This window comes from Hypomesus nipponensis, chromosome 9 (genome assembly GCF_054491055.1).
Source record: "Hypomesus nipponensis isolate SF chromosome 9, ASM5449105v1, whole genome shotgun sequence".
In the NCBI taxonomy this organism is placed as follows: domain Eukaryota; kingdom Metazoa; phylum Chordata; class Actinopteri; order Osmeriformes; family Osmeridae; genus Hypomesus; species Hypomesus nipponensis.
In genome coordinates this window covers 23,485,424-23,508,685 of record NC_140369.1, presented here as the reverse complement: position 1 = coordinate 23,508,685, position 23,262 = coordinate 23,485,424, and the positions used below count along the sequence as shown (strand labels likewise).

General features: G+C 48.5%; 4 protein-coding genes across 4 annotated transcripts; all 4 read left to right on the top strand.

Moving 5' to 3' along the window:
- Positions 1 to 991: 991 nt before the first annotated feature.
- LOC146273559 (uncharacterized) lies at positions 992 to 4,786 on the top strand. Its single transcript, XM_084706240.1, has 8 exons — positions 992 to 1,048; positions 1,162 to 1,280; positions 1,449 to 1,494; positions 1,663 to 1,764; positions 1,869 to 3,275; positions 3,405 to 3,617; positions 3,726 to 4,238; positions 4,349 to 4,786. Exons 1-8 carry the CDS (start codon positions 992 to 994, stop codon positions 4,532 to 4,534), a joined length of 2,643 nt encoding a protein of 880 aa, XP_084562366.1. The 3' UTR covers positions 4,535 to 4,786.
- A 2,390-nt stretch (positions 4,787 to 7,176) lies between these two features.
- LOC146273558 (uncharacterized) lies at positions 7,177 to 10,923 on the top strand. Its single transcript, XM_084706239.1, has 8 exons — positions 7,177 to 7,233; positions 7,347 to 7,465; positions 7,634 to 7,679; positions 7,848 to 7,949; positions 8,054 to 9,448; positions 9,533 to 9,790; positions 9,899 to 10,411; positions 10,526 to 10,923. Exons 1-8 carry the CDS (start codon positions 7,177 to 7,179, stop codon positions 10,709 to 10,711), a joined length of 2,676 nt encoding a protein of 891 aa, XP_084562365.1. The 3' UTR covers positions 10,712 to 10,923.
- A 2,905-nt stretch (positions 10,924 to 13,828) lies between these two features.
- On the top strand, positions 13,829 to 18,837 carry LOC146273557 (uncharacterized). Its single transcript, XM_084706236.1, has 8 exons — positions 13,829 to 13,885; positions 13,999 to 14,117; positions 14,286 to 14,331; positions 14,500 to 14,601; positions 14,706 to 16,115; positions 16,245 to 16,457; positions 16,566 to 17,078; positions 17,283 to 18,837. The coding sequence occupies exons 1-8, from the start codon at positions 13,829 to 13,831 to the stop codon at positions 17,466 to 17,468; spliced, it is 2,646 nt and encodes an 881-aa protein (XP_084562362.1). The 3' UTR covers positions 17,469 to 18,837.
- Positions 18,838 to 20,110: 1,273 nt separating this feature from the next.
- Positions 20,111 to 23,097, top strand: LOC146273556 (uncharacterized). Its single transcript, XM_084706222.1, has 8 exons — positions 20,111 to 20,167; positions 20,281 to 20,399; positions 20,568 to 20,613; positions 20,782 to 20,883; positions 20,988 to 22,388; positions 22,518 to 22,730; positions 22,839 to 23,050; positions 23,094 to 23,097. The coding sequence occupies exons 1-8, from the start codon at positions 20,111 to 20,113 to the stop codon at positions 23,095 to 23,097; spliced, it is 2,154 nt and encodes a 717-aa protein (XP_084562348.1).
- Positions 23,098 to 23,262: the final 165 nt, after the last annotated feature.

Here is a 23,262-nt window from a genome sequence, read left to right as displayed (position 1 = left end):
TCACTGCAGAAATAGTATACCATCAGGTTGGCGGTATCGCAGCATCAGGACCCGCACCTGCCGATTACATGACACGTTCTTCCTCCAAGCAATCAAACTTCTGAACTGTTGAACGCTCATGATACATACCTATATACCGTATATCTGCGCCGTATTTATCAGCCTCAGGCTGAGTTCACATTCTATACTGCTCTCATAACATAGTGGCAAATGACTATACAGACAGCTACATGTCACCACGCCACTTTTGTTTATCTCCTGTATATTGTATATTGTGTTGTGTCACAGATGTGTAACTTGTGTTAAGTGTAAATGATGATCTCGGGTAATCGTTATACTGCTATGTTGCCTGGAACTGCGGTATATGGTGGAGTTACAATAAAAGGATTTGATTTGGATGAAGATGGTCATCATTCTCACATGAAGTCATAGTTAAGGTATGCTCTTCATTAGTTTGTGATTAGCATGCATCATTAGTTTATGTATGTGAGCATAAATGCAAGTTTTAAGGTATGTAATGTTACTGTAAAGTGTTGCCCGAAAAGGAGCATTTTGTAACCACAACTTATTTCTTAGCAACCTATTGTGATGTCATACTGCAGAATTAGAACACAGTTAGGAAAATCTGGTCAAATGAGTCAATCGTGTCAGTCACCTGCGATACACACCAGCGATATACTCCTGCATATTTACTACTGTTTGTATAGCTCTCGACATCTTGTTGCATTCTTGCACACTCTTATTGATTTCATATCAATATTCTACTTCAAAGATCCTTCCAAGGTATGCACTTTAATTGTATTAAAATATTTGTAAAGGGTCGATTCTACTCTTTGAAGAAGTTGATGATTTTATAAATGTGATTGGAAAGTGGTGAACACATCTCTGTTGAGCTGTTTTGCTTGATAAAGGTCAGCAGTATCCAAGTACCCTCCATATCCTCCTGGTTCTAATTCATTTCCTGTGGTATCCATGTTCCCTCAGAGTGATCATGGACTCCATGTCCAACCACACTCTCCTCTGGGTGCAGTCCTACCTTGATGAGCAGGTAGGCCCAACACTCACCACACCATACAACTGGCCTGCACCTACAGTAGCCAATCAAATGAGGTGTGTGTCCTAGCTCAGAGGTTTCACTGCTAATAATTGCTCCGTCTCCAGCGACAGCTCATCAGGGAGTTCCTGAGTCTTCAGGAGCAGGGGGGGATCCCCTCTGACATCAGTATCCACCTCATGAGGGGATGGATCCTGTCCAATGCCAGGACAGCCTTCCTGAACAGGTGGGTAGTCACACTGATCACCTTCACCACTTTGAAGAATTATTGACAATGACACTCACAAACAAACTCTCTCTCTCACACACACACACTGAAACACAGTCCCTCATACTCTCTCTCTCTCTTTCATACATCTTAACGTGCTGATAATAAATTCATTGTGTTGTTCAGATTTCAGGAAATGGTGGAAGGGAACCCTCTCCACTTCATGGAGTTGGTGAGGCACATATTACCTTTCACTAGCTAACCAACTAACTAACTAACTAACTAACTACAGATATGAGGAGACATTCAAAATATTCCTTTTTGCTTTGAAAATGAGCAATTCATGAGCAGTCTAAGCTGTATCTCTCATGCTCAAGTCAGCCTGCTCTTGTCCACACAGATGTGGAAGGTGAAGGCCTACCACAGGCTCAGAGAGCTTGAGCAGGGAGTTCTACGAGAGCTTCATATGCAGGCAAGCGAGTCCTCTCCATTCTCCAGCCAGGTAGAGTCACATGCTTTAATCTCTGATACACTCTACTGCCATCACAGTGGTCTGTGGGCTTGTTTAGGTCTCGGTATGTAAGCTGATGCTTCACGTTTCTCCAGCTGCCAGCCTGCACCACTCTGATGAGTGGTGACGCAGGGCACCTCACCCACACCACCCTCCAGAGGGCCCTCTCTGACATGGGCTCCAGGGTGAGGAGAGCTGAGACCCAGACCAGGAGGATGCCCAGGCAGGTTGTGGTGCACAGCCAGACCATCAAGCACATCATCTCCCAGGTGCTTCTCCAGGTCAACCACCAGGCCTTCCAGCAAGGGCTCTGTCCGCAGACGAGTTCTCTCGTCCTCGACACCCAGGAACGCCTCTGGTGCTTCCCCTGGGTCCAGGTGACCGAGGAGAAGCAGATGGCCAACACTCTCCTGCAGTCCTCCGCTGCCCACCAGGTGGCCAAGGCGGTTGTGGAGAGGCTGGAGCAGGTGTTAGCCCCCAGGCCTGTGCTGGCAAGAGCTCTGGCTAGCGGCTCCAACATCTTGTCTCGCTACCTGGTTCATCTGGTGGCTCTGAGCATCGCCCAGCTGGTCCCCGATCAGCTGTCGGCCAACCAGGAGGAGAGACTGATCAGCCAGAGAGCGGCTGCCTCCCATCCTCTCCCTCCCAAGTTCCTCATCAGCAGAAAGCTGGTGGAGGACTTCCTGGTCAGCTTCCTCCTGAAGCTCCACCCTCTGAATGGCCGTGGTGTGAAGCAGCTGAGCCAGCAGGAACTGCTCGCCACGACCATCAGGATGACTGCTGTCACCCTGGCAACCCTGGAGAGAGTCCCCGGTGTCTCCGTGGACCAGAAGCTTCCTGCCCCCCTCTGCAACATGAGGCGCACCGTGCTTCAACTGCAGAGCGACATGGTGGAGAAGTTTGGCACCGTCATCAAGGTCAAGAAACTGGTAGGTTTGAAAGACCCTGCCGTTCTGACCGCCGTCCCTCAGTGTGTCATGGAGGGAGTGCTGAGGCTGTACCAGTCCCTTGATGAGGCCGGCCCTGCTGGTGTCCCCGTCCCCTGTGGAGAGACAGCCAAGGCTGTGGAGGAAGCCATGAAGGACAAGCTCTTCTCTCAGCATCTTCCCGAGGCACTGAAGAAGACCCTGTTCCAGCAGTACGGAACATGGATTCGTCACACGGCGACGTTCCAGCAGGCCTTTCCCAAGATGACCGACCAGGATGTCCTGGACTACCGGTGCAAGGTACTGAAGCCACGCCTCTCCAACAGAGATGTGGTGTGGGTGGAGCACAGGTACCTTGTTTGTGCTGAGAAGGAGGAGGAGGAGGAGGAGGAGGAGGAGGAGGAGGAGAGGAAGGTGCGTCCAGCCAGCACTCTGATGGAGAACCACCTAGCCCTGGACTGCAGCCTTGCTGCCTTTCATAGGCAGTTCCCCCGGGCTGACTTCTTTGAAGATGTCACACCCGACCAGGGTGACGTCTCCAAGGTTGACCTAGGTGTGGAGAAGCCTTCAGCGAAGGTAAGATAAGATCAACTTTTTTAGCTTTTGCTATTGAGAATATGGTCTATTCATGTAGATAAACCTCTTATTCTATTGTTTCAGTGTATACATCCGATTGTCTTAGACGTTGTACCGATACCTCAGCAGGTTCGAGACCAGAAGTTGGCCATCAGAGCGGCCCGTCGCTTTGGGCCCCTCGTACCTCCAGGCCAACCATGGGCAGGGGATTGTCCTGAGGTTCTGCCAACCACACCAGAGAACCAATGGCTGAAGACCACACCCCTGGACCACAAAGAGAAGCCTATCATAGCCCTTGGCCAGAAGGCCGAGCCTCTGGTCCAGGTGTCAATAATCAAAAAGGTTTGAACTGGTCTTTTGAACTCTGTACTAGATGTCTTTTAACAAACTGCAAGTGTACAAGGAGGCAAAATAAGGTAAACATAACTTAAAGATTCCTTCCCCTTGCAGGTACTGACTGGTGTGTTTGAGCACCACTGTTGGCCCTGGCCCACAGCCCAACGCAAGGAGCAGCAGGACTTTCATGAAGCACTGGTGGAGCACACTCACCTCCTGGTGCAGAGGGAGGCAGAGAGGTACAGACGCAACCGTGTCTTCTTAAACACCCTGCGGCGTTTCACCCACCCAGAAGAGGAGACCACATTTTGCCGGGCAATAGCCTGGTCCATGAGAGAGGAAGCCTCCAGCTTCTTACCCACCATGAAGCTGAACAGAGCCAACCTGCTAAAGATTCCACAGCTAGCTGTCATCTTCTGCAGCATGGTCGCTGGCAAGCTGATGGCCAACTTGAAGCCCTCTGTCCACTTCGCTAGCGGCACCAAGAAGGGAGACGACACTCCCTACTGCATCAACCTCCCTGTCAAGAGAGAGGCCGACTCAGACAGGCCCCAAACCAGGCTGGAGATGCATGTGGAGAAGCACAGGAGAGACACCCTGGAGGAACTCCGCACCCCTGTGGTAAAGGTAAGCTGACTGAGCAACACACACACACACAGAAACACACACACTCTCACACTCTCAGACACATAGACATGCACCCATACACACCTTGGGCTCGTTGTGTCTCTGGACAGGACCGTGAGTACTGGGGGAAGCGCCTCCACGACCTCTACACCGAGAACGGGGCCCTGCCCACGGAGCTCCAGGAGCTGGGGAAGACGTTCGGCTACTCTCCCAAAGACCCCCGAAGGAAGAGGAAGAGCTGCACGGCCTGGCTTTGCTGCACAGCCTGGCTATGCTGCTTGTTCAGGCGGAAGTAAAGGACATGATCTCCTATATCGGAGAAGAGTATCTACGCTTGTCATGGATCATTCTAAACACCATTGACATACACTAAAGATGCCTTTACTATGGCACAACATATGCAGTTGTTGTAGTGAATATAATATTATGTGAATCTTCTACTTCCTTTACGTCCTTTACATCTGAAAATCCCTTTCCCAATGAAGGAGATTGTCTCCTGTTGGAGGAAACTGTGTACAATTGTTGTAGATATGATAGAATCTTCAATGCACAATTGTTTTTCAATCTCTCTTTTCATATTCTATTTGATTCAATGAAATATTTGAATGTATTAGTGTAGCGTGACATATTGGGTTTCTTCATGTGTAAATGGTGGTACATATTTATCTACAATTCACCCATACCAGTGAAATAATATACACTGGATATAGAGACTCCATACAATATCACAGGTTCACGTGACAATAGAGGCATTTGTGGACCCCCATGTTTTTTACCATTTCACATAGGGACCCGAAAGAAAAGTTGACCCTCCCACTCAAACCCCGGCTATATATGGCAAAACATACTTGTTGTAAATATGAGAACATGTAATTGACGTGTAGTCAATTCAAGAATCCTAAAAATGAAGTCAAATTGAACCTAAGCACCTAAAAGCACAATAACACTCCTATTGCACTTATTCACTTATTGATCGTCTCATTATCATCTGTCGTGAAAAGTAAATGCCATCGGATTTCTCTGGCCACACACATACATATTTGTCACCATTCTGGATGATACAATTGATTTTTATTGAGCCAACTCACAGCACTGATTTGAGATGACAACTCCTGAATGAAAAAATGAATGAATGAATGAATGCCTTTCATTGTCATTGCACATAACAACGAAATTCGTACAATGTACATGGTACTGTTAAGTTTTTTTCCTTTCGCGCAACTAATACAAAATAATATGCCTACCTCCATGTTTCAAAAGACGTCCTCTGCCATTCTTGTTTCGCCTCTTGAACTCTGGGGCCAAGTCAAGTGACGACTGTTACGCAAACATACGTAGGCCGACTGTAAAGGGAGGTTTGATCTGTTGTTTTTTTCTCCCCCCGATATGGATATATACTGTATATATATATATATAAGTAACGCAAGACATTTTTGTATTAGTAACTGTTACAACCGTTACATTACTGCGTTACAGACAAATGTAATCTGATTACAGTAAAGAGTTACTTTGTAACGCATTACCCCCAACACTGGTCAGGAGCACATCCTCTCCCTCAACACCAGTAAGACCAAAGAGCTTGCCGTGGACTTCAGGAGAAAAGACAGAGAACACGGACACATCACCATCGATGGGGCATCGGTGGAGAGCGTCAACATCTTCAAGTTCCTTGCTGTCCACGTCCATGAGGAACATGGGGGATCAGATGGCTGAGCGGTTAGGGAATCGGGCTTTTAATCAGAAGGTTGCCGGTTCGATTCCCGGCCTTGCGAATAGACGTTGTGTCCTTGGGCAAGGCACCTACTCGCCTCGGGGGAATGTCCCTGTACTTACTGCTCTGGATAAGAGCGTCTGCTAAATGACAAAGTGTAAATGTCGGCCAGGCGGTGTGTGGAAAAAGTTTGGAGGATCATAAGAGACTCCAGCCACCCGAGCCATGGGCTTCTGTCACTGCAGAAATAGTATACCATCAGGTTGGCGGTATCGCAGCATCAGGACCCGCACCTGCCGATTACATGACACGTTCTTCCTCCAAGCAATCAAACTTCTGAACTGTTGAACGCTCATGATACATACCTATATACCGTATATCTGCGCCGTATTTATCAGCCTCAGGCTGAGTTCACATTCTATACTGCTCTCATAACATAGTGGCAAATGACTATACAGACAGCTACATGTCACCACGCCACTTTTGTTTATCTCCTGTATATTGTACATTGTGTTGTGTCACAGATGTGTAACTTGTGTTAAGTGTAAATGATGATCTCGGGTAATCGTTATACTGCTATGTTGCCTGGAACTGCGGTATATGGTGGAGTTACAATAAAAGGATTTGATTTGGATGAAGATGGTCATCATTCTCACATGAAGTCATAGTTAAGGTATGCTCTTCATTAGTTTGTGATTAGCATGCATCATTAGTTTATGTATGTGAGCATAAATGCAAGTTTTAAGGTATGTAATGTTACTGTAAAGTGTTGCCCGAAAAGGAGCATTTTGTAACCACAACTTATTTCTTAGCAACCTATTGTGATGTCATACTGCAGAATTAGAACACAGTCAGGAAAATCTGGTCAAATGAGTCAATCGTGTCAGTCACCTGCGATACACACCAGCGATATACTCCTGCATATTTACTACTGTTTGTATAGCTCTCGACATCTTGTTGCATTCTTGCACACTCTTATTGATTTCATATCAATATTCTACTTCAAAGATCCTTCCAAGGTATGCACTTTAATTGTATTAAAATATTTGTAAAGGGTCGATTCTACTCTTTGAAGAAGTTGATGATTTTATAAATGTGATTGGAAAGTGGTGAACACATCTCTGTTGAGCTGTTTTGCTTGATAAAGGTCAGCAGTATCCAAGTACCCTCCATATCCTCCTGGTTCTAATTCATTTCCTGTGGTATCCATGTTCCCTCAGAGTGATCATGGACTCCATGTCCAACCACACTCTCCTCTGGGTGCAGTCCTACCTTGATGAGCAGGTAGGCCCAACACTCACCACACCATACAACTGGCCTGCACCTACAGTAGCCAATCAAATGAGGTGTGTGTCCTAGCTCAGAGGTTTCACTGCTAATAATTGCTCCGTCTCCAGCGACAGCTCATCAGGGAGTTCCTGAGTCTTCAGGAGCAGGGGGGGATCCCCTCTGACATCAGTATCCACCTCATGAGGGGATGGATCCTGTCCAATGCCAGGACAGCCTTCCTGAACAGGTGGGTAGTCACACTGATCACCTTCACCACTTTGAAGAATTATTGACAATGACACTCACAAACAAACTCTCTCTCTCACACACACACACTGAAACACAGTCCCTCATACTCTCTCTCTCTCTTTCATACATCTTAACGTGCTGATAATAAATTCATTGTGTTGTTCAGATTTCAGGAAATGGTGGAAGGGAACCCTCTCCACTTCATGGAGTTGGTGAGGCACATATTACCTTTCACTAGCTAACCAACTAACTAACTAACTAACTAACTACAGATATGAGGAGACATTCAAAATATTCCTTTTTGCTTTGAAAATGAGCAATTCATGAGCAGTCTAAGCTGTATCTCTCATGCTCAAGTCAGCCTGCTCTTGTCCACACAGATGTGGAAGGTGAAGGCCTACCACAGGCTCAGAGAGCTTGAGCAGGGAGTTCTACGAGAGCTTCATATGCAGGCAAGCGAGTCCTCTCCATTCTCCAGCCAGGTAGAGTCACATGCTTTAATCTCTGATACACTCTACTGCCATCACAGTGGTCTGTGGGCTTGTTTAGGTCTCGGTATGTAAGCTGATGCTTCACGTTTCTCCAGCTGCCAGCCTGCACCACTCTGATGAGTGGTGACGCAGGGCACCTCACCCACACCACCCTCCAGAGGGCCCTCTCTGACATGGGCTCCAGGGTGAGGAGAGCTGAGACCCAGACCAGGAGGATGCCCAGGCAGGTTGTGGTGCACAGCCAGACCATCAAGCACATCATCTCCCAGGTGCTTCTCCAGGTCAACCACCAGGCCTTCCAGCAAGGGCTCTGTCCGCAGACGAGTTCTCTCGTCCTCGACACCCAGGAACGCCTCTGGTGCTTCCCCTGGGTCCAGGTGACCGAGGAGAAGCAGATGGCCAACACTCTCCTGCAGTCCTCCGCTGCCCACCAGGTGGCCAAGGCGGTTGTGGAGAGGCTGGAGCAGGTGTTAGCCCCCAGGCCTGTGCTGGCAAGAGCTCTGGCTAGCGGCTCCAACATCTTGTCTCGCTACCTGGTTCATCTGGTGGCTCTGAGCATCGCCCAGCTGGTCCCCGATCAGCTGTCGGCCAACCAGGAGGAGAGACTGATCAGCCAGAGAGCGGCTGCCGCCCATCCTCTCCCTCCCAAGTTCCTCATCAGCAGAAAGCTGGTGGAGGACTTCCTGGTCAGCTTCCTCCTGAAGCTCCACCCTCTGAATGGCCGTGGTGTGAAGCAGCTGAGCCAGCAGGAACTGCTCGCCACGACCATCAGGATGACTGCTGTCACCCTGGCAACCCTGGAGAGAGTCCCCGGTGTCTCCGTGGACCAGAAGCTTCCTGCCCCCCTCTGCAACATGAGGCGCACCGTGCTTCAACTGCAGAGCGACATGGTGGAGAAGTTTGGCACCGTCATCAAGGTCAAGAAACTGGTAGGTTTGAAAGACCCTGCCGTTCTGACCGCCGTCCCTCAGTGTGTCATGGAGGGAGTGCTGAGGCTGTACCAGTCCCTTGATGAGGCCGGCCCTGCTGGTGTCCCCGTCCCCTGTGGAGAGACAGCCAAGGCTGTGGAGGAAGCCATGAAGGACAAGCTCTTCTCTCAGCATCTTCCCGAGGCACTGAAGAAGACCCTGTTCCAGCAGTACGGAACATGGATTCGTCACACGGCGACGTTCCAGCAGGCCTTTCCCAAGATGACCGACCAGGATGTCCTGGACTACCGGTGCAAGGTACTGAAGCCACGCCTCTCCAACAGAGATGTGGTGTGGGTGGAGCACAGGTACCTTGTTTGTGCTGAGAAGGAGGAGGAGGAGGAGGAGGAGGAGAGGAAGGTGCGTCCAGCCAGCACTCTGATGGAGAACCACCTAGCCCTGGACTGCAGCCTCGCTGCCTTTCATAGGCAGTTCCCCCGGGCTGACTTCTTTGAAGATGTCACACCCAACCAGGGTGACGTCTCCAAGGTTGACCTAGGTGTGGAGAAGCCTTCAGCGAAGGTAAGATAAGATCAACTTTTTTAGCTTTTGCTATTGAGATTATGGTCTATTCATGTAGATAAACCTCTTATTCTATTGTTTCAGTGTATACATCCGATTGTCTTAGACGTTGTACCGATACCTCAGCAGGTTCGAGACCAGAAGTTGGCCATCAGAGCGGCCCGTCGCTTTGGGCCCCTCGTACCTCCAGGCCAACCATGGGCAGGGGATTGTCCTGAGGTTCTGCCAACCACACCAGAGAACCAATGGCTGAAGACCACACCCCTGGACCACAAAGAGAAGCCTATCATAGCCCTTGGCCAGAAGGCCGAGCCTCTGGTCCAGGTGTCAATAATCAAAAAGGTTTGAACTGGTCTTTTGAACTCTGTACTAGATGTCTTTTAATAAACTGCAAGTGTACAAGGAGGCAAAATAAGGTAAACATAACTTAAAGATTCCTTCCCCTTGCAGGTACTGACTGGTGTGTTTGAGCACCACTGTTGGCCCTGGCCCACAGCCCAACGCAAGGAGCAGCAGGACTTTCATGAAGCACTGGTGGAGCACACTCACCTCCTGGTGCAGAGGGAGGCAGAGAGGTACAGACGCAACCGTGTCTTCTTAAACACCCTGCGGCGTTTCACCCACCCAGAAGAGGAGACCACATTTTGCCGGGCAATAGCCTGGTCCATGAGAGAGGAAGCCTCCAGCTTCTTACCCACCATGAAGCTGAACAGAGCCAACCTGCTAAAGATTCCACAGCTAGCTGTCATCTTCTGCAGCATGGTCGCTGGCAAGCTGATGGCCAACTTGAAGCCCTCTGTCCACTTCGCTAGCGGCACCAAGAAGGGAGACGACACTCCCTACTGCATCAACCTCCCTGTCAAGAGAGAGGCCGACTCAGACAGGCCCCAAACCAGGCTGGAGATGCATGTGGAGAAGCACAGGAGAGACACCCTGGAGGAACTCCGCACCCCTGTGGTAAAGGTAAGCTGACTGAGCAACACACACACACACACACAGAAACACACACACTCTCACACTCTCAGACACATAGACATGCATCCATACACACCTTGGGCTCGTTGTGTCTCTGGACAGGACCGTGAGTACTGGGGGAAGCGCCTCCACGACCTCTACACCGAGAACGGGGCCCTGCCCACGGAGCTCCAGGAGCTGGGGAAGACGTTCGGCTACTCTCCCAAAGACCCCCGAAGGAAGAGGAAGAGCTGCACGGCCTGGCTTTGCTGCACAGCCTGGCTATGCTGCTTGTTCAGGCGGAAGTAAAGGACATGATCTCCTATATCGGAGAAGAGTATCTACGCTTGTCGTGGATCATTCTAAACACCATTGACATACACTAAAGATGCCTTTACTATGGCACAACATATGCAGTTGTTGTAGTGAATATAATATTATGTGAATCTTCTACTTCCTTTACGTCCTTTACATCTGAAAATCCCTTTCCCAATGAAGGAGATTGTCTCCTGTTGGAGGAAACTGTGTACAACTGTTGTAGATATGATAGAATCTTCAATGCACAATTGTTTTTCAATCTCTCTTTTCATATTCTATTTGATTCAATGAAATATTTGAATGTATTAGTGTAGCGTGACATATTGGGTTTCTTCATGTGTAAATGGTGGTACATATTTATCTACAATTCACCCATACCAGTGAAATAATATACACTGACCTATAGGGTGCTAGTATAGTGAGGCTACGCTGTGCTCTAGTATAATACAGAACGCTGACCTATAGTTTGCTAGTACAATAGGGCTAAGGTGGGAGGTCTATTATTATAGCTTAACAGAGTTGCTCCCCGCAGAGGTCAGACATGTAGTAAATTCCTCCCCTTGACCTGGAAAACAGGTTGTGAATCTTCCACTGAATCTGTATTTTCACAATTCAAAGATGAAAAATGTGTCTTCGCATAACGGTTGGTCTTCAAAGTAAAACAACATTTATTCATGGAGAAGGTCTAGGCAACAAAAGACCGAAGCAACCTCATCATGTAGGATACGAAGAGGAAACAGATTGTGATTTGTAAATATGTCAAACTGAATTTTACAGAAACACAAAGTAGAGTTATAAAATGATGATGGTGTCCAACTTGTTATGGCTTTGTGGAGTCCAGGGTGTACATCGCAGCAGGACGCTGGAGAGCTGGATATAGGGACTCCATACAATATCACAGGTTCACGTGACAATAGAGGCATTTGTGGACCCCCATGTTTTTTACCATTTCACATAGGGACCCGAAAGAAAAGTTGACCCTCCCACTCAAACCCCGGCTATATGTGGCAAAACATACTTGTTGTAAATATGAGAACATGTAATTGACGTGTAGTCAATTCAAGAATCCTAAAAATGAAGTCAAATTGAACCTAAGCACCTAAAAGCACAATAACACTCCTATTGCACTTATTCACTTATTGATCGTCTCATTATCATCTGTCGTGAAAAGTAAATGCCATCGGATTTCTCTGGCCACACACATACATATTTGTCACCATTCTGGATGATACAATAGATTTGTATTGAGCCAACTCACAGCACTGATTTGAGATGACAACTCCTGAATGAAAAAATGAATGAATGAATGAATGCCTTTCATTGTCATTGCACATAACAACGAAATTCGTACAATGTACATGGTACTGTTAAGTTTTTTTCCTTTCGCGCAACTAATACAAAATAATATGCCTACCTCCATGTTTCAAAAGACGTCCTCTGCCATTCTTGTTTCGCCTCTTGAACTCTGGGGCCAAGTCAAGTGACGACTGTTACGCAAACATACGTAGGCCGACTGTAAAGGGAGGTTTGATCTGTTGTTTTTTTCTCCCCCCGATATGGATATATACTGTATATATATATATATAAGTAACGCAAGACATTTTTGTATTAGTAACTGTTACAACCGTTACATTACTGCGTTACAGACAAATGTAATCTGATTACACTAAAGAGTTACTTTGTAACGCATTACCCCCAACACTGGTCAGGAGCACATCCTCTCCCTCAACACCAGTAAGACCAAAGAGCTTGCCGTGGACTTCAGGAGAAAAGACAGAGAACACGGACACATCACCATCGATAGGGCATCGGTGGAGAGCGTCAACATCTTCAAGTTCCTTGCTGTCCACGTCCATGAGGAACATGGGGGGTCAGATGGCTGAGCGGTTAGGGAATCGGGCTTTTAATCGGAAGGTTGCCGGTTCGATTCCCGGCCTTGCAAATTGACGTTGTGTCCTTGGGCAAGGCACCTACTTGCCTCGGGGGAATGTCCCTGTACTTACTGCTCTGGATAAGAGCGTCCGCTAAATGACAAAGTGTAAATGTCGGCCAGGCGGTGTGTGGAAAAAGTTTGGAGGATCATAAGAGACTCCAGCCACCCGAGCCATGGGCTTCTGTCACTGCAGAAATAGTATACCATCAGGTTGGCGGTATCGCAGCATCAGGACCCGCACCTGCCGATTACATGACACGTTCTTCCTCCAAGCAATCAAACTTCTGAACTGTTGAACGCTCATGATACATACCTATATACCGTATATCTGCGCCGTATTTATCAGCCTCAGGCTGAGTTCACATTCTATACTGCTCTCATAACATAGTGGCAAATGACTATACAGACAGCTACATGTCACCATGCCACTTTTGTTTATCTCCTGTATATTGTACATTGTGTTGTGTCACAGATGTGTAACTTGTGTTAAGTGTAAATGATGATCTCGGGTAATCGTTATACTGCTATGTTGCCTGGAACTGCGGTATATGGTGGAGTTACAATAAAAGGATTTGATTTGGATGAAGATGGTCATCATTCTCACATGAAGTCATAGTTAAGGTATGCTCTTCATTAGTTTGTGATTAGCATGCATCATTAGTTTATGTATGTGAGCATAAATGCAAGTTTTAAGGTATGTAATGTTACTGTAAAGTGTTGCCCGAAAAGGAGCATTTTGTAACCACAACTTATTTCTTAGCAACCTATTGTGATGTCATACTGCAGAATTAGAACACAGTCAGGAAAATCTGGTCAAATGAGTCAATCGTGTCAGTCACCTGCGATACACACCAGCGATATACTCCTGCATATTTACTACTGTTTGTATAGCTCTCAACATCTTGTTGCATTCTTGCACACTCTTATTGATTTCATATCAATATTCTACTTCAAAGATCCTTCCAAGGTATGCACTTTAATTGTATTTAAATATTTGTAAAGGGTCGATTCTACTCTTTGAAGAAGTTGATGATTTTATAAATGTGATTGGAAAGTGGTGAACACATCTCTGTTGAGCTGTTTTGCTTGATAAAGGTCAGCAGTATCCAAGTACCCTCCATATCCTCCTGGTTCTAATTCATTTCCTGTGGTATCCATGTTCCCTCAGAGTGATCATGGACTCCATGTCCAACCACACTCTCCTCTGGGTGCAGTCCTACCTTGATGAGCAGGTAGGCCCAACACTCACCACACCATACAACTGGCCTGCACCTACAGTAGCCAATCAAATGAGGTGTGTGTCCTAGCTCAGAGGTTTCACTGCTAATAATTGCTCCGTCTCCAGCGACAGCTCATCAGGGAGTTCCTGAGTCTTCAGGAGCAGGGGGGGATCCCCTCTGACATCAGTATCCACCTCATGAGGGGATGGATCCTGTCCAATGCCAGGACAGCCTTCCTGAACAGGTGGGTAGTCACACTGATCACCTTCACCACTTTGAAGAATTATTGACAATGACACTCACAAACAAACTCTCTCTCTCACACACACACACTGAAACACAGTCCCTCATACTCTCTCTCTCTCTTTCATACATCTTAACGTGCTGATAATAAATTCATTGTGTTGTTCAGATTTCAGGAAATGGTGGAAGGGAACCCTCTCCACTTCATGGAGTTGGTGAGGCACATATTACCTTTCACTAGCTAACCAACTAACTAACTAACTAACTAACTACAGATATGAGGAGACATTCAAAATATTCCTTTTTGCTTTGAAAATGAGCAATTCATGAGCAGTCTAAGCTGTATCTCTCATGCTCAAGTCAGCCTGCTCTTGTCCACACAGATGTGGAAGGTGAAGGCCTACCACAGGCTCAGAGAGCTTGAGCAGGGAGTTCTACGAGAGCTTCATATGCAGGCAAGCGAGTCCTCTCCATTCTCCAGCCAGGTAGAGTCACATGCTTTAATCTCTGATACACTCTACTGCCATCACAGTGGTCTGTGGGCTTGTTTAGGTCTCGGTATGTAAGCTGATGCTTCACGTTTCTCCAGCTGCCAGCCTGCACCACTCTGATGAGTGGTGACGCAGGGCACCTCACCCACACCACCCTCCAGAGGGCCCTCTCTGACATGGGCTCCAGGGTGAGGAGAGCTGAGACCCAGACCAGGAGGATGCCCAGGCAGGTTGTGGTGCACAGCCAGACCATCAAGCACATCATCTCCCAGGTGCTTCTCCAGGTCAACCACCAGGCCTTCCAGCAAGGGCTCTGTCCGCAGACGAGTTCTCTCGTCCTCGACACCCAGGAACGCCTCTGGTGCTTCCCCTGGGTCCAGGTGACCGAGGAGAAGCAGATGGCCAACACTCTCCTGCAGTCCTCCGCTGCCCACCAGGTGGCCAAGGCGGTTGTGGAGAGGCTGGAGCAGGTGTTAGCCCCCAGGCCTGTGCTGGCAAGAGCTCTGGCTAGCGGCTCCAACATCTTGTCTCGCTACCTGGTTCATCTGGTGGCTCTGAGCATCGCCCAGCTGGTCCCCGATCAGCTGTCGGCCAACCAGGAGGAGAGACTGATCAGCCAGAGAGCGGCTGCCTCCCATCCTCTCCCTCCCAAGTTCCTCATCAGCAGAAAGCTGGTGGAGGACTTCCTGGTCAGCTTCCTCCTGAAGCTCCACCCTCTGAATGGCCGTGGTGTGAAGCAGCTGAGCCAGCAGGAACTGCTCGCCACGACCATCAGGATGACTGCTGTCACCCTGGCAACCCTGGAGAGAGTCCCCGGTGTCTCCGTGGACCAGAAGCTTCCTGCCCCCCTCTGCAACATGAGGCGCACCGTGCTTCAACTGCAGAGCGACATGGTGGAGAAGTTTGGCACCGTCATCAAGGTCAAGAAACTGGTAGGTTTGAAAGACCCTGCCGTTCTGACCGCCGTCCCTCAGTGTGTCATGGAGGGAGTGCTGAGGCTGTACCAGTCCCTTGATGAGGCCGGCCCTGCTGGTGTCCCCGTCCCCTGTGGAGAGACAGCCAAGGCTGTGGAGGAAGCCATGAAGGACAAGCTCTTCTCTCAGCATCTTCCCGAGGCACTGAAGAAGACCCTGTTCCAGCAGTACGGAACATGGATTCGTCACACGGCGACGTTCCAGCAGGCCTTTCCCAAGATGACCGACCAGGATGTCCTGGACTACCGGTGCAAGGTACTGAAGCCACGCCTCTCCAACAGAGATGTGGTGTGGGTGGAGCACAGGTACCTTGTTTGTGCTGAGAAGGAGGAGGAGGAGGAGGAGGAGGAGGAGGAGGAGGAGGAGAGGAAGGTGCGTCCAGCCAGCACTCTGATGGAGAACCACCTAGCCCTGGACTGCAGCCTTGCTGCCTTTCATAGGCAGTTCCCCCGGGCTGACTTCTTTGAAGATGTCACACCCGACCAGGGTGACGTCTCCAAGGTTGACCTAGGTGTGGAGAAGCCTTCAGCGAAGGTAAGATAAGATCAACTTTTTTAGCTTTTGCTATTGAGAATATGGTCTATTCATGTAGATAAACCTCTTATTCTATTGTTTCAGTGTATACATCCGATTGTCTTAGACGTTGTACCGATACCTCAGCAGGTTCGAGACCAGAAGTTGGCCATCAGAGCGGCCCGTCGCTTTGGGCCCCTCGTACCTCCAGGCCAACCATGGGCAGGGGATTGTCCTGAGGTTCTGCCAACCACACCAGAGAACCAATGGCTGAAGACCACACCCCTGGACCACAAAGAGAAGCCTATCATAGCCCTTGGCCAGAAGGCCGAGCCTCTGGTCCAGGTGTCAATAATCAAAAAGGTTTGAACTGGTCTTTTGAACTCTGTACTAGATGTCTTTTAACAAACTGCAAGTGTACAAGGAGGCAAAATAAGGTAAACATAACTTAAAGATTCCTTCCCCTTGCAGGTACTGACTGGTGTGTTTGAGCACCACTGTTGGCCCTGGCCCACAGCCCAACGCAAGGAGCAGCAGGACTTTCATGAAGCACTGGTGGAGCACACTCACCTCCTGGTGCAGAGGGAGGCAGAGAGGTACAGACGCAACCGTGTCTTCTTAAACACCCTGCGGCGTTTCACCCACCCAGAAGAGGAGACCACATTTTGCCGGGCAATAGCCTGGTCCATGAGAGAGGAAGCCTCCAGCTTCTTACCCACCATGAAGCTGAACAGAGCCAACCTGCTAAAGATTCCACAGCTAGCTGTCATCTTCTGCAGCATGGTCGCTGGCAAGCTGATGGCCAACTTGAAGCCCTCTGTCCACTTCGCTAGCGGCACCAAGAAGGGAGACGACACTCCCTACTGCATCAACCTCCCTGTCAAGAGAGAGGCCGACTCAGACAGGCCCCAAACCAGGCTGGAGATGCATGTGGAGAAGCACAGGAGAGACACCCTGGAGGAACTCCGCACCCCTGTGGTAAAGGTAAGCTGACTGAGCAACACACACACACACACACACGACTTACAGTAAGTACAGAGACATTCCCCCCGAGGCAAGTAGGGTGAAGTGCCTTGCCCATGGATACAACGTCATTTGGCACAGTGGGGAAATGATCCAGCAACCTTTTGATTACTAGCCCGATAACCTCACCGCTCAGCTATCAGACTCCCTCGTGTCTCTGGACAGGACCGTGAGTACTGGGGGAAGCGCCTCCACGACCTCTACACCGAGAACGGGGCCCTGCCCACGGAGCTCCAGGAGCTGGGGAAGACGTTCGGCTACTCTCCCAAAGACCCCCGAAGGAAGAGGAAGAGCTGCACGGCCTGGCTTTGCTGCACAGCCTGGCTATGCTGCTTGTTCAGGCGGAAGTAAAGGACATGATCTCCTATATCGGAGAAGAGTATCTACGCTTGTCGTGGATCATTCTAAACACCATTGACATACACTAAAGATGCCTTTACTATGGCACAACATATGCAGTTGTTGTAGTGAATATAATATTATGTGAATCTTCTACTTCCTTTACGTCCTTTACATCTGAAAATCCCTTTCCCAATGAAGGAGATTGTCTCCTGTTGGAGGAAACTGTGTACAATTGTTGTAGATATGATAGAATCTTCAATGCACAATTGTTTTTCAATCTCTCTTTTCATATTCTATTTGATTCAATGAAATATTTGAATGTATTAGTGTAGCGTGACATATTGGGTTTCTTCATGTGTAAATGGTGGTACATATTTATCTACAATTCACCCATACCAGTGAAATAATATACACTGGATATAGAGACTCCATACAATATCACAGGTTCACGTGACAATAGAGGCATTTGTGGACCCCCATGTTTTTTACCATTTCACATAGGGACCCGAAAGAAAAGTTGACCCTCCCACTCAAACCCCGGCTATATATGGCAAAACATACTTGTTGTAAATATGAGAACATGTAATTGACGTGTAGTCAATTCAAGAATCCTAAAAATGAAGTCAAATTGAACCTAAGCACCTAAAAGCACAATAACACTCCTATTGCACTTATTCACTTATTGATCGTCTCATTATCATCTGTCGTGAAAAGTAAATGCCATCGGATTTCTCTGGCCACACACATACATATTTGTCACCATTCTGGATGATACAATTGATTTTTATTGAGCCAACTCACAGCACTGATTTGAGATGACAACTCCTGAATGAAAAAATGAATGAATGAATGAATGCCTTTCATTGTCATTGCACATAACAACGAAATTCGTACAATGTACATGGTACTGTTAAGTTTTTTTCCTTTCGCGCAACTAATACAAAATAATATGCCTACCTCCATGTTTCAAAAGACGTCCTCTGCCATTCTTGTTTCGCCTCTTGAACTCTGGGGCCAAGTCAAGTGACGACTGTTACGCAAACATACGTAGGCCGACTGTAAAGGGAGGTTTGATCTGTTGTTTTTTTCTCCCCCCGATATGGATATATACTGTATATATATATATATAAGTAACGCAAGACATTTTTGTATTAGTAACTGTTACAACCGTTACATTACTGCGTTACAGACAAATGTAATCTGATTACAGTAAAGAGTTACTTTGTAACGCATTACCCCCAACACTGGTCAGGAGCACATCCTCTCCCTCAACACCAGTAAGACCAAAGAGCTTGCCGTGGACTTCAGGAGAAAAGACAGAGAACACGGACACATCACCATCGATAGGGCATCGGTGGAGAGCGTCAACATCTTCAAGTTCCTTGCTGTCCACGTCCATGAGGAACATGGGGGATCAGATGGCTGAGCGGTTAGGGAATCGGGCTTTTAATCAGAAGGTTGCCGGTTCGATTCCCGGCCTTGCGAATAGACGTTGTGTCCTTGGGCAAGGCACCTACTCGCCTCGGGGGAATGTCCCTGTACTTACTGCTCTGGATAAGAGCGTCTGCTAAATGACAAAGTGTAAATGTCGGCCAGGCGGTGTGTGGAAAAAGTTTGGAGGATCATAAGAGACTCCAGCCACCCGAGCCATGGGCTTCTGTCACTGCAGAAATAGTATACCATCAGGTTGGCGGTATCGCAGCATCAGGACCCGCACCTGCCGATTACATGACACGTTCTTCCTCCAAGCAATCAAACTTCTGAACTGTTGAACGCTCATGATACATACCTATATACCGTATATCTGCGCCGTATTTATCAGCCTCAGGCTGAGTTCACATTCTATACTGCTCTCATAACATAGTGGCAAATGACTATACAGACAGCTACATGTCACCACGCCACTTTTGTTTATCTCCTGTATATTGTACATTGTGTTGTGTCACAGATGTGTAACTTGTGTTAAGTGTAAATGATGATCTCGGGTAATCGTTATACTGCTATGTTGCCTGGAACTGCGGTATATGGTGGAGTTACAATAAAAGGATTTGATTTGGATGAAGATGGTCATCATTCTCACATGAAGTCATAGTTAAGGTATGCTCTTCATTAGTTTGTGATTAGCATGCATCATTAGTTTATGTATGTGAGCATAAATGCAAGTTTTAAGGTATGTAATGTTACTGTAAAGTGTTGCCCGAAAAGGAGCATTTTGTAACCACAACTTATTTCTTAGCAACCTATTGTGATGTCATACTGCAGAATTAGAACACAGTCAGGAAAATCTGGTCAAATGAGTCAATCGTGTCAGTCACCTGCGATACACACCAGCGATATACTCCTGCATATTTACTACTGTTTGTATAGCTCTCGACATCTTGTTGCATTCTTGCACACTCTTATTGATTTCATATCAATATTCTACTTCAAAGATCCTTCCAAGGTATGCACTTTAATTGTATTTAAATATTTGTAAAGGGTCGATTCTACTCTTTGAAGAAGTTGATGATTTTATAAATGTGATTGGAAAGTGGTGAACACATCTCTGTTGAGCTGTTTTGCTTGATAAAGGTCAGCAGTATCCAAGTACCCTCCATATCCTCCTGGTTCTAATTCATTTCCTGTGGTATCCATGTTCCCTCAGAGTGATCATGGACTCCATGTCCAACCACACTCTCCTCTGGGTGCAGTCCTACCTTGATGAGCAGGTAGGCCCAACACTCACCACACCATACAACTGGCCTGCACCTACAGTAGCCAATCAAATGAGGTGTGTGTCCTAGCTCAGAGGTTTCACTGCTAATAATTGCTCTGTCTCCAGCGACAGCTCATCAGGGAGTTCCTGAGTCTTCAGGAGCAGGGGGGGATCCCCTCTGACATCAGTATCCACCTCATGAGGGGATGGATCCTGTCCAATGCCAGGACAGCCTTCCTGAACAGGTGGGTAGTCACACTGATCACCTTCACCACTTTGAAGAATTATTGACAATGACACTCACAAACAAACTCTCTCTCTCACACACACACACTGAAACACAGTCCCTCATACTCTCTCTCTCTCTTTCAAACATCTTAACGTGCTGATAATAAATTCATTGTGTTGTTCAGATTTCAGGAAATGGTGGAAGGGAACCCTCTCCACTTCATGGAGTTGGTGAGGCACATATTACCTTTCACTAGCTAACCAACTAACTAACTAACTAACTAACTACAGATATGAGGAGACATTCAAAATATTCCTTTTTGCTTTGAAAATGAGCAATTCATGAGCAGTCTAAGCTGTATCTCTCATGCTCAAGTCAGCCTGCTCTTGTCCACACAGATGTGGAAGGTGAAGGCCTACCACAGGCTCAGAGAGCTTGAGCAGGGAGTTCTACGAGAGCTTCATATGCAGGCAAGCGAGTCCTCTCCATTCTCCAGCCAGGTAGAGTCACATGCTTTAATCTCTGATACACTCTACTGCCATCACAGTGGTCTGTGGGCTTGTTTAGGTCTCGGTATGTAAGCTGATGCTTCACGTTTCTCCAGCTGCCAGCCTGCACCACTCTGATGAGTGGTGACGCAGGGCACCTCACCCACACCACCCTCCAGAGGGCCCTCTCTGACATGGGCTCCAGGGTGAGGAGAGCTGAGACCCAGACCAGGAGGATGCCCAGGCAGGTTGTGGTGCACAGCCAGACCATCAAGCACATCATCTCCCAGGTGCTTCTCCAGGTCAACCACCAGGCCTTCCAGCAAGGGCTCTGTCCGCAGACGAGTTCTCTCGTCCTCGACACCCAGGAACGCCTCTGGTGCTTCCCCTGGGTCCAGGTGACCGAGGAGAAGCAGATGGCCAACACTCTCCTGCAGTCCTCCGCTGCCCACCAGGTGGCCAAGGCGGTTGTGGAGAGGCTGGAGCAGGTGTTAGCCCCCAGGCCTGTGCTGGCAAGAGCTCTGGCTAGCGGCTCCAACATCTTGTCTCGCTACCTGGTTCATCTGGTGGCTCTGAGCATCGCCCAGCTGGTCCCCGATCAGCTGTCGGCCAACCAGGAGGAGAGACTGATCAGCCAGAGAGCGGCTGCCTCCCATCCTCTCCCTCCCAAGTTCCTCATCAGCAGAAAGCTGGTGGAGGACTTCCTGGTCAGCTTCCTCCTGAAGCTCCACCCTCTGAATGGCCGTGGTGTGAAGCAGCTGAGCCAGCAGGAACTGCTCGCCACGACCATCAGGATGACTGCTGTCACCCTGGCAACCCTGGAGAGAGTCCCCGGTGTCTCCGTGGACCAGAAGCTTCCTGCCCCCCTCTGCAACATGAGGCGCACCGTGCTTCAACTGCAGAGCGACATGGTGGAGAAGTTTGGCACCGTCATCAAGGTCAAGAAACTGGTAGGTTTGAAAGACCCTGCCGTTCTGACCGCCGTCCCTCAGTGTGTCATGGAGGGAGTGCTGAGGCTGTACCAGTCCCTTGATGAGGCCGGCCCTGCTGGTGTCCCCGTCCCCTGTGGAGAGACAGCCAAGGCTGTGGAGGAAGCCATGAAGGACAAGCTCTTCTCTCAGCATCTTCCCGAGGCACTGAAGAAGACCCTGTTCCAGCAGTACGGAACATGGATTCGTCACACGGCGACGTTCCAGCAGGCCTTTCCCAAGATGACCGACCAGGATGTCCTGGACTACCGGTGCAAGGTACTGAAGCCACGCCTCTCCAACAGAGATGTGGTGTGGGTGGAGCACAGGTACCTTGTTTGTGCTGAGAAGGAGGAGGAGGAGGAGGAGGAGGAGGAGGAGAGGAAGGTGCGTCCAGCCAGCACTCTGATGGAGAACCACCTAGCCCTGGACTGCAGCCTTGCTGCCTTTCATAGGCAGTTCCCCCGGGCTGACTTCTTTGAAGATGTCACACCCGACCAGGGTGACGTCTCCAAGGTTGACCTAGGTGTGGAGAAGCCTTCAGCGAAGGTAAGATAAGATCAACTTTTTTAGCTTTTGCTATTGAGAATATGGTCTATTCATGTAGATAAACCTCTTATTCTATTGTTTCAGTGTATACATCCGATTGTCTTAGACGTTGTACCGATACCTCAGCAGGTTCGAGACCAGAAGTTGGCCATCAGAGCGGCCCGTCGCTTTGGGCCCCTCGTACCTCCAGGCCAACCATGGGCAGGGGATTGTCCTGAGGTTCTGCCAACCACACCAGAGAACCAATGGCTGAAGACCACACCCCTGGACCACAAAGAGAAGCCTATCATAGCCCTTGGCCAGAAGGCCGAGCCTCTGGTCCAGGTGTCAATAATCAAAAAGGTTTGAACTGGTCTTTTGAACTCTGTACTAGATGTCTTTTAACAAACTGCAAGTGTACAAGGAGGCAAAATAAGGTAAACATAACTTAAAGATTCCTTCCCCTTGCAGGTACTGACTGGTGTGTTTGAGCACCACTGTTGGCCCTGGCCCACAGCCCAACGCAAGGAGCAGCAGGACTTTCATGAAGCACTGGTGGAGCACACTCACCTCCTGGTGCAGAGGGAGGCAGAGAGGTACAGACGCAACCGTGTCTTCTTAAACACCCTGCGGCGTTTCACCCACCCAGAAGAGGAGACCACATTTTGCCGGGCAATAGCCTGGTCCATGAGTGAGGAAGCCTCCAGCTTCTTACCCACCATGAAGCTGAACAGAGCCAACCTGCTAAAGATTCCACAGCTAGCTGTCATCTTCTGCAGCATGGTCGCTGGCAAGCTGATGGCCAACTTGAAGCCCTCTGTCCACTTCGCTAGCGGCACCAAGAAGGGAGACGACACTCCCTACTGCATCAACCTCCCTGTCAAGAGAGAGGCCG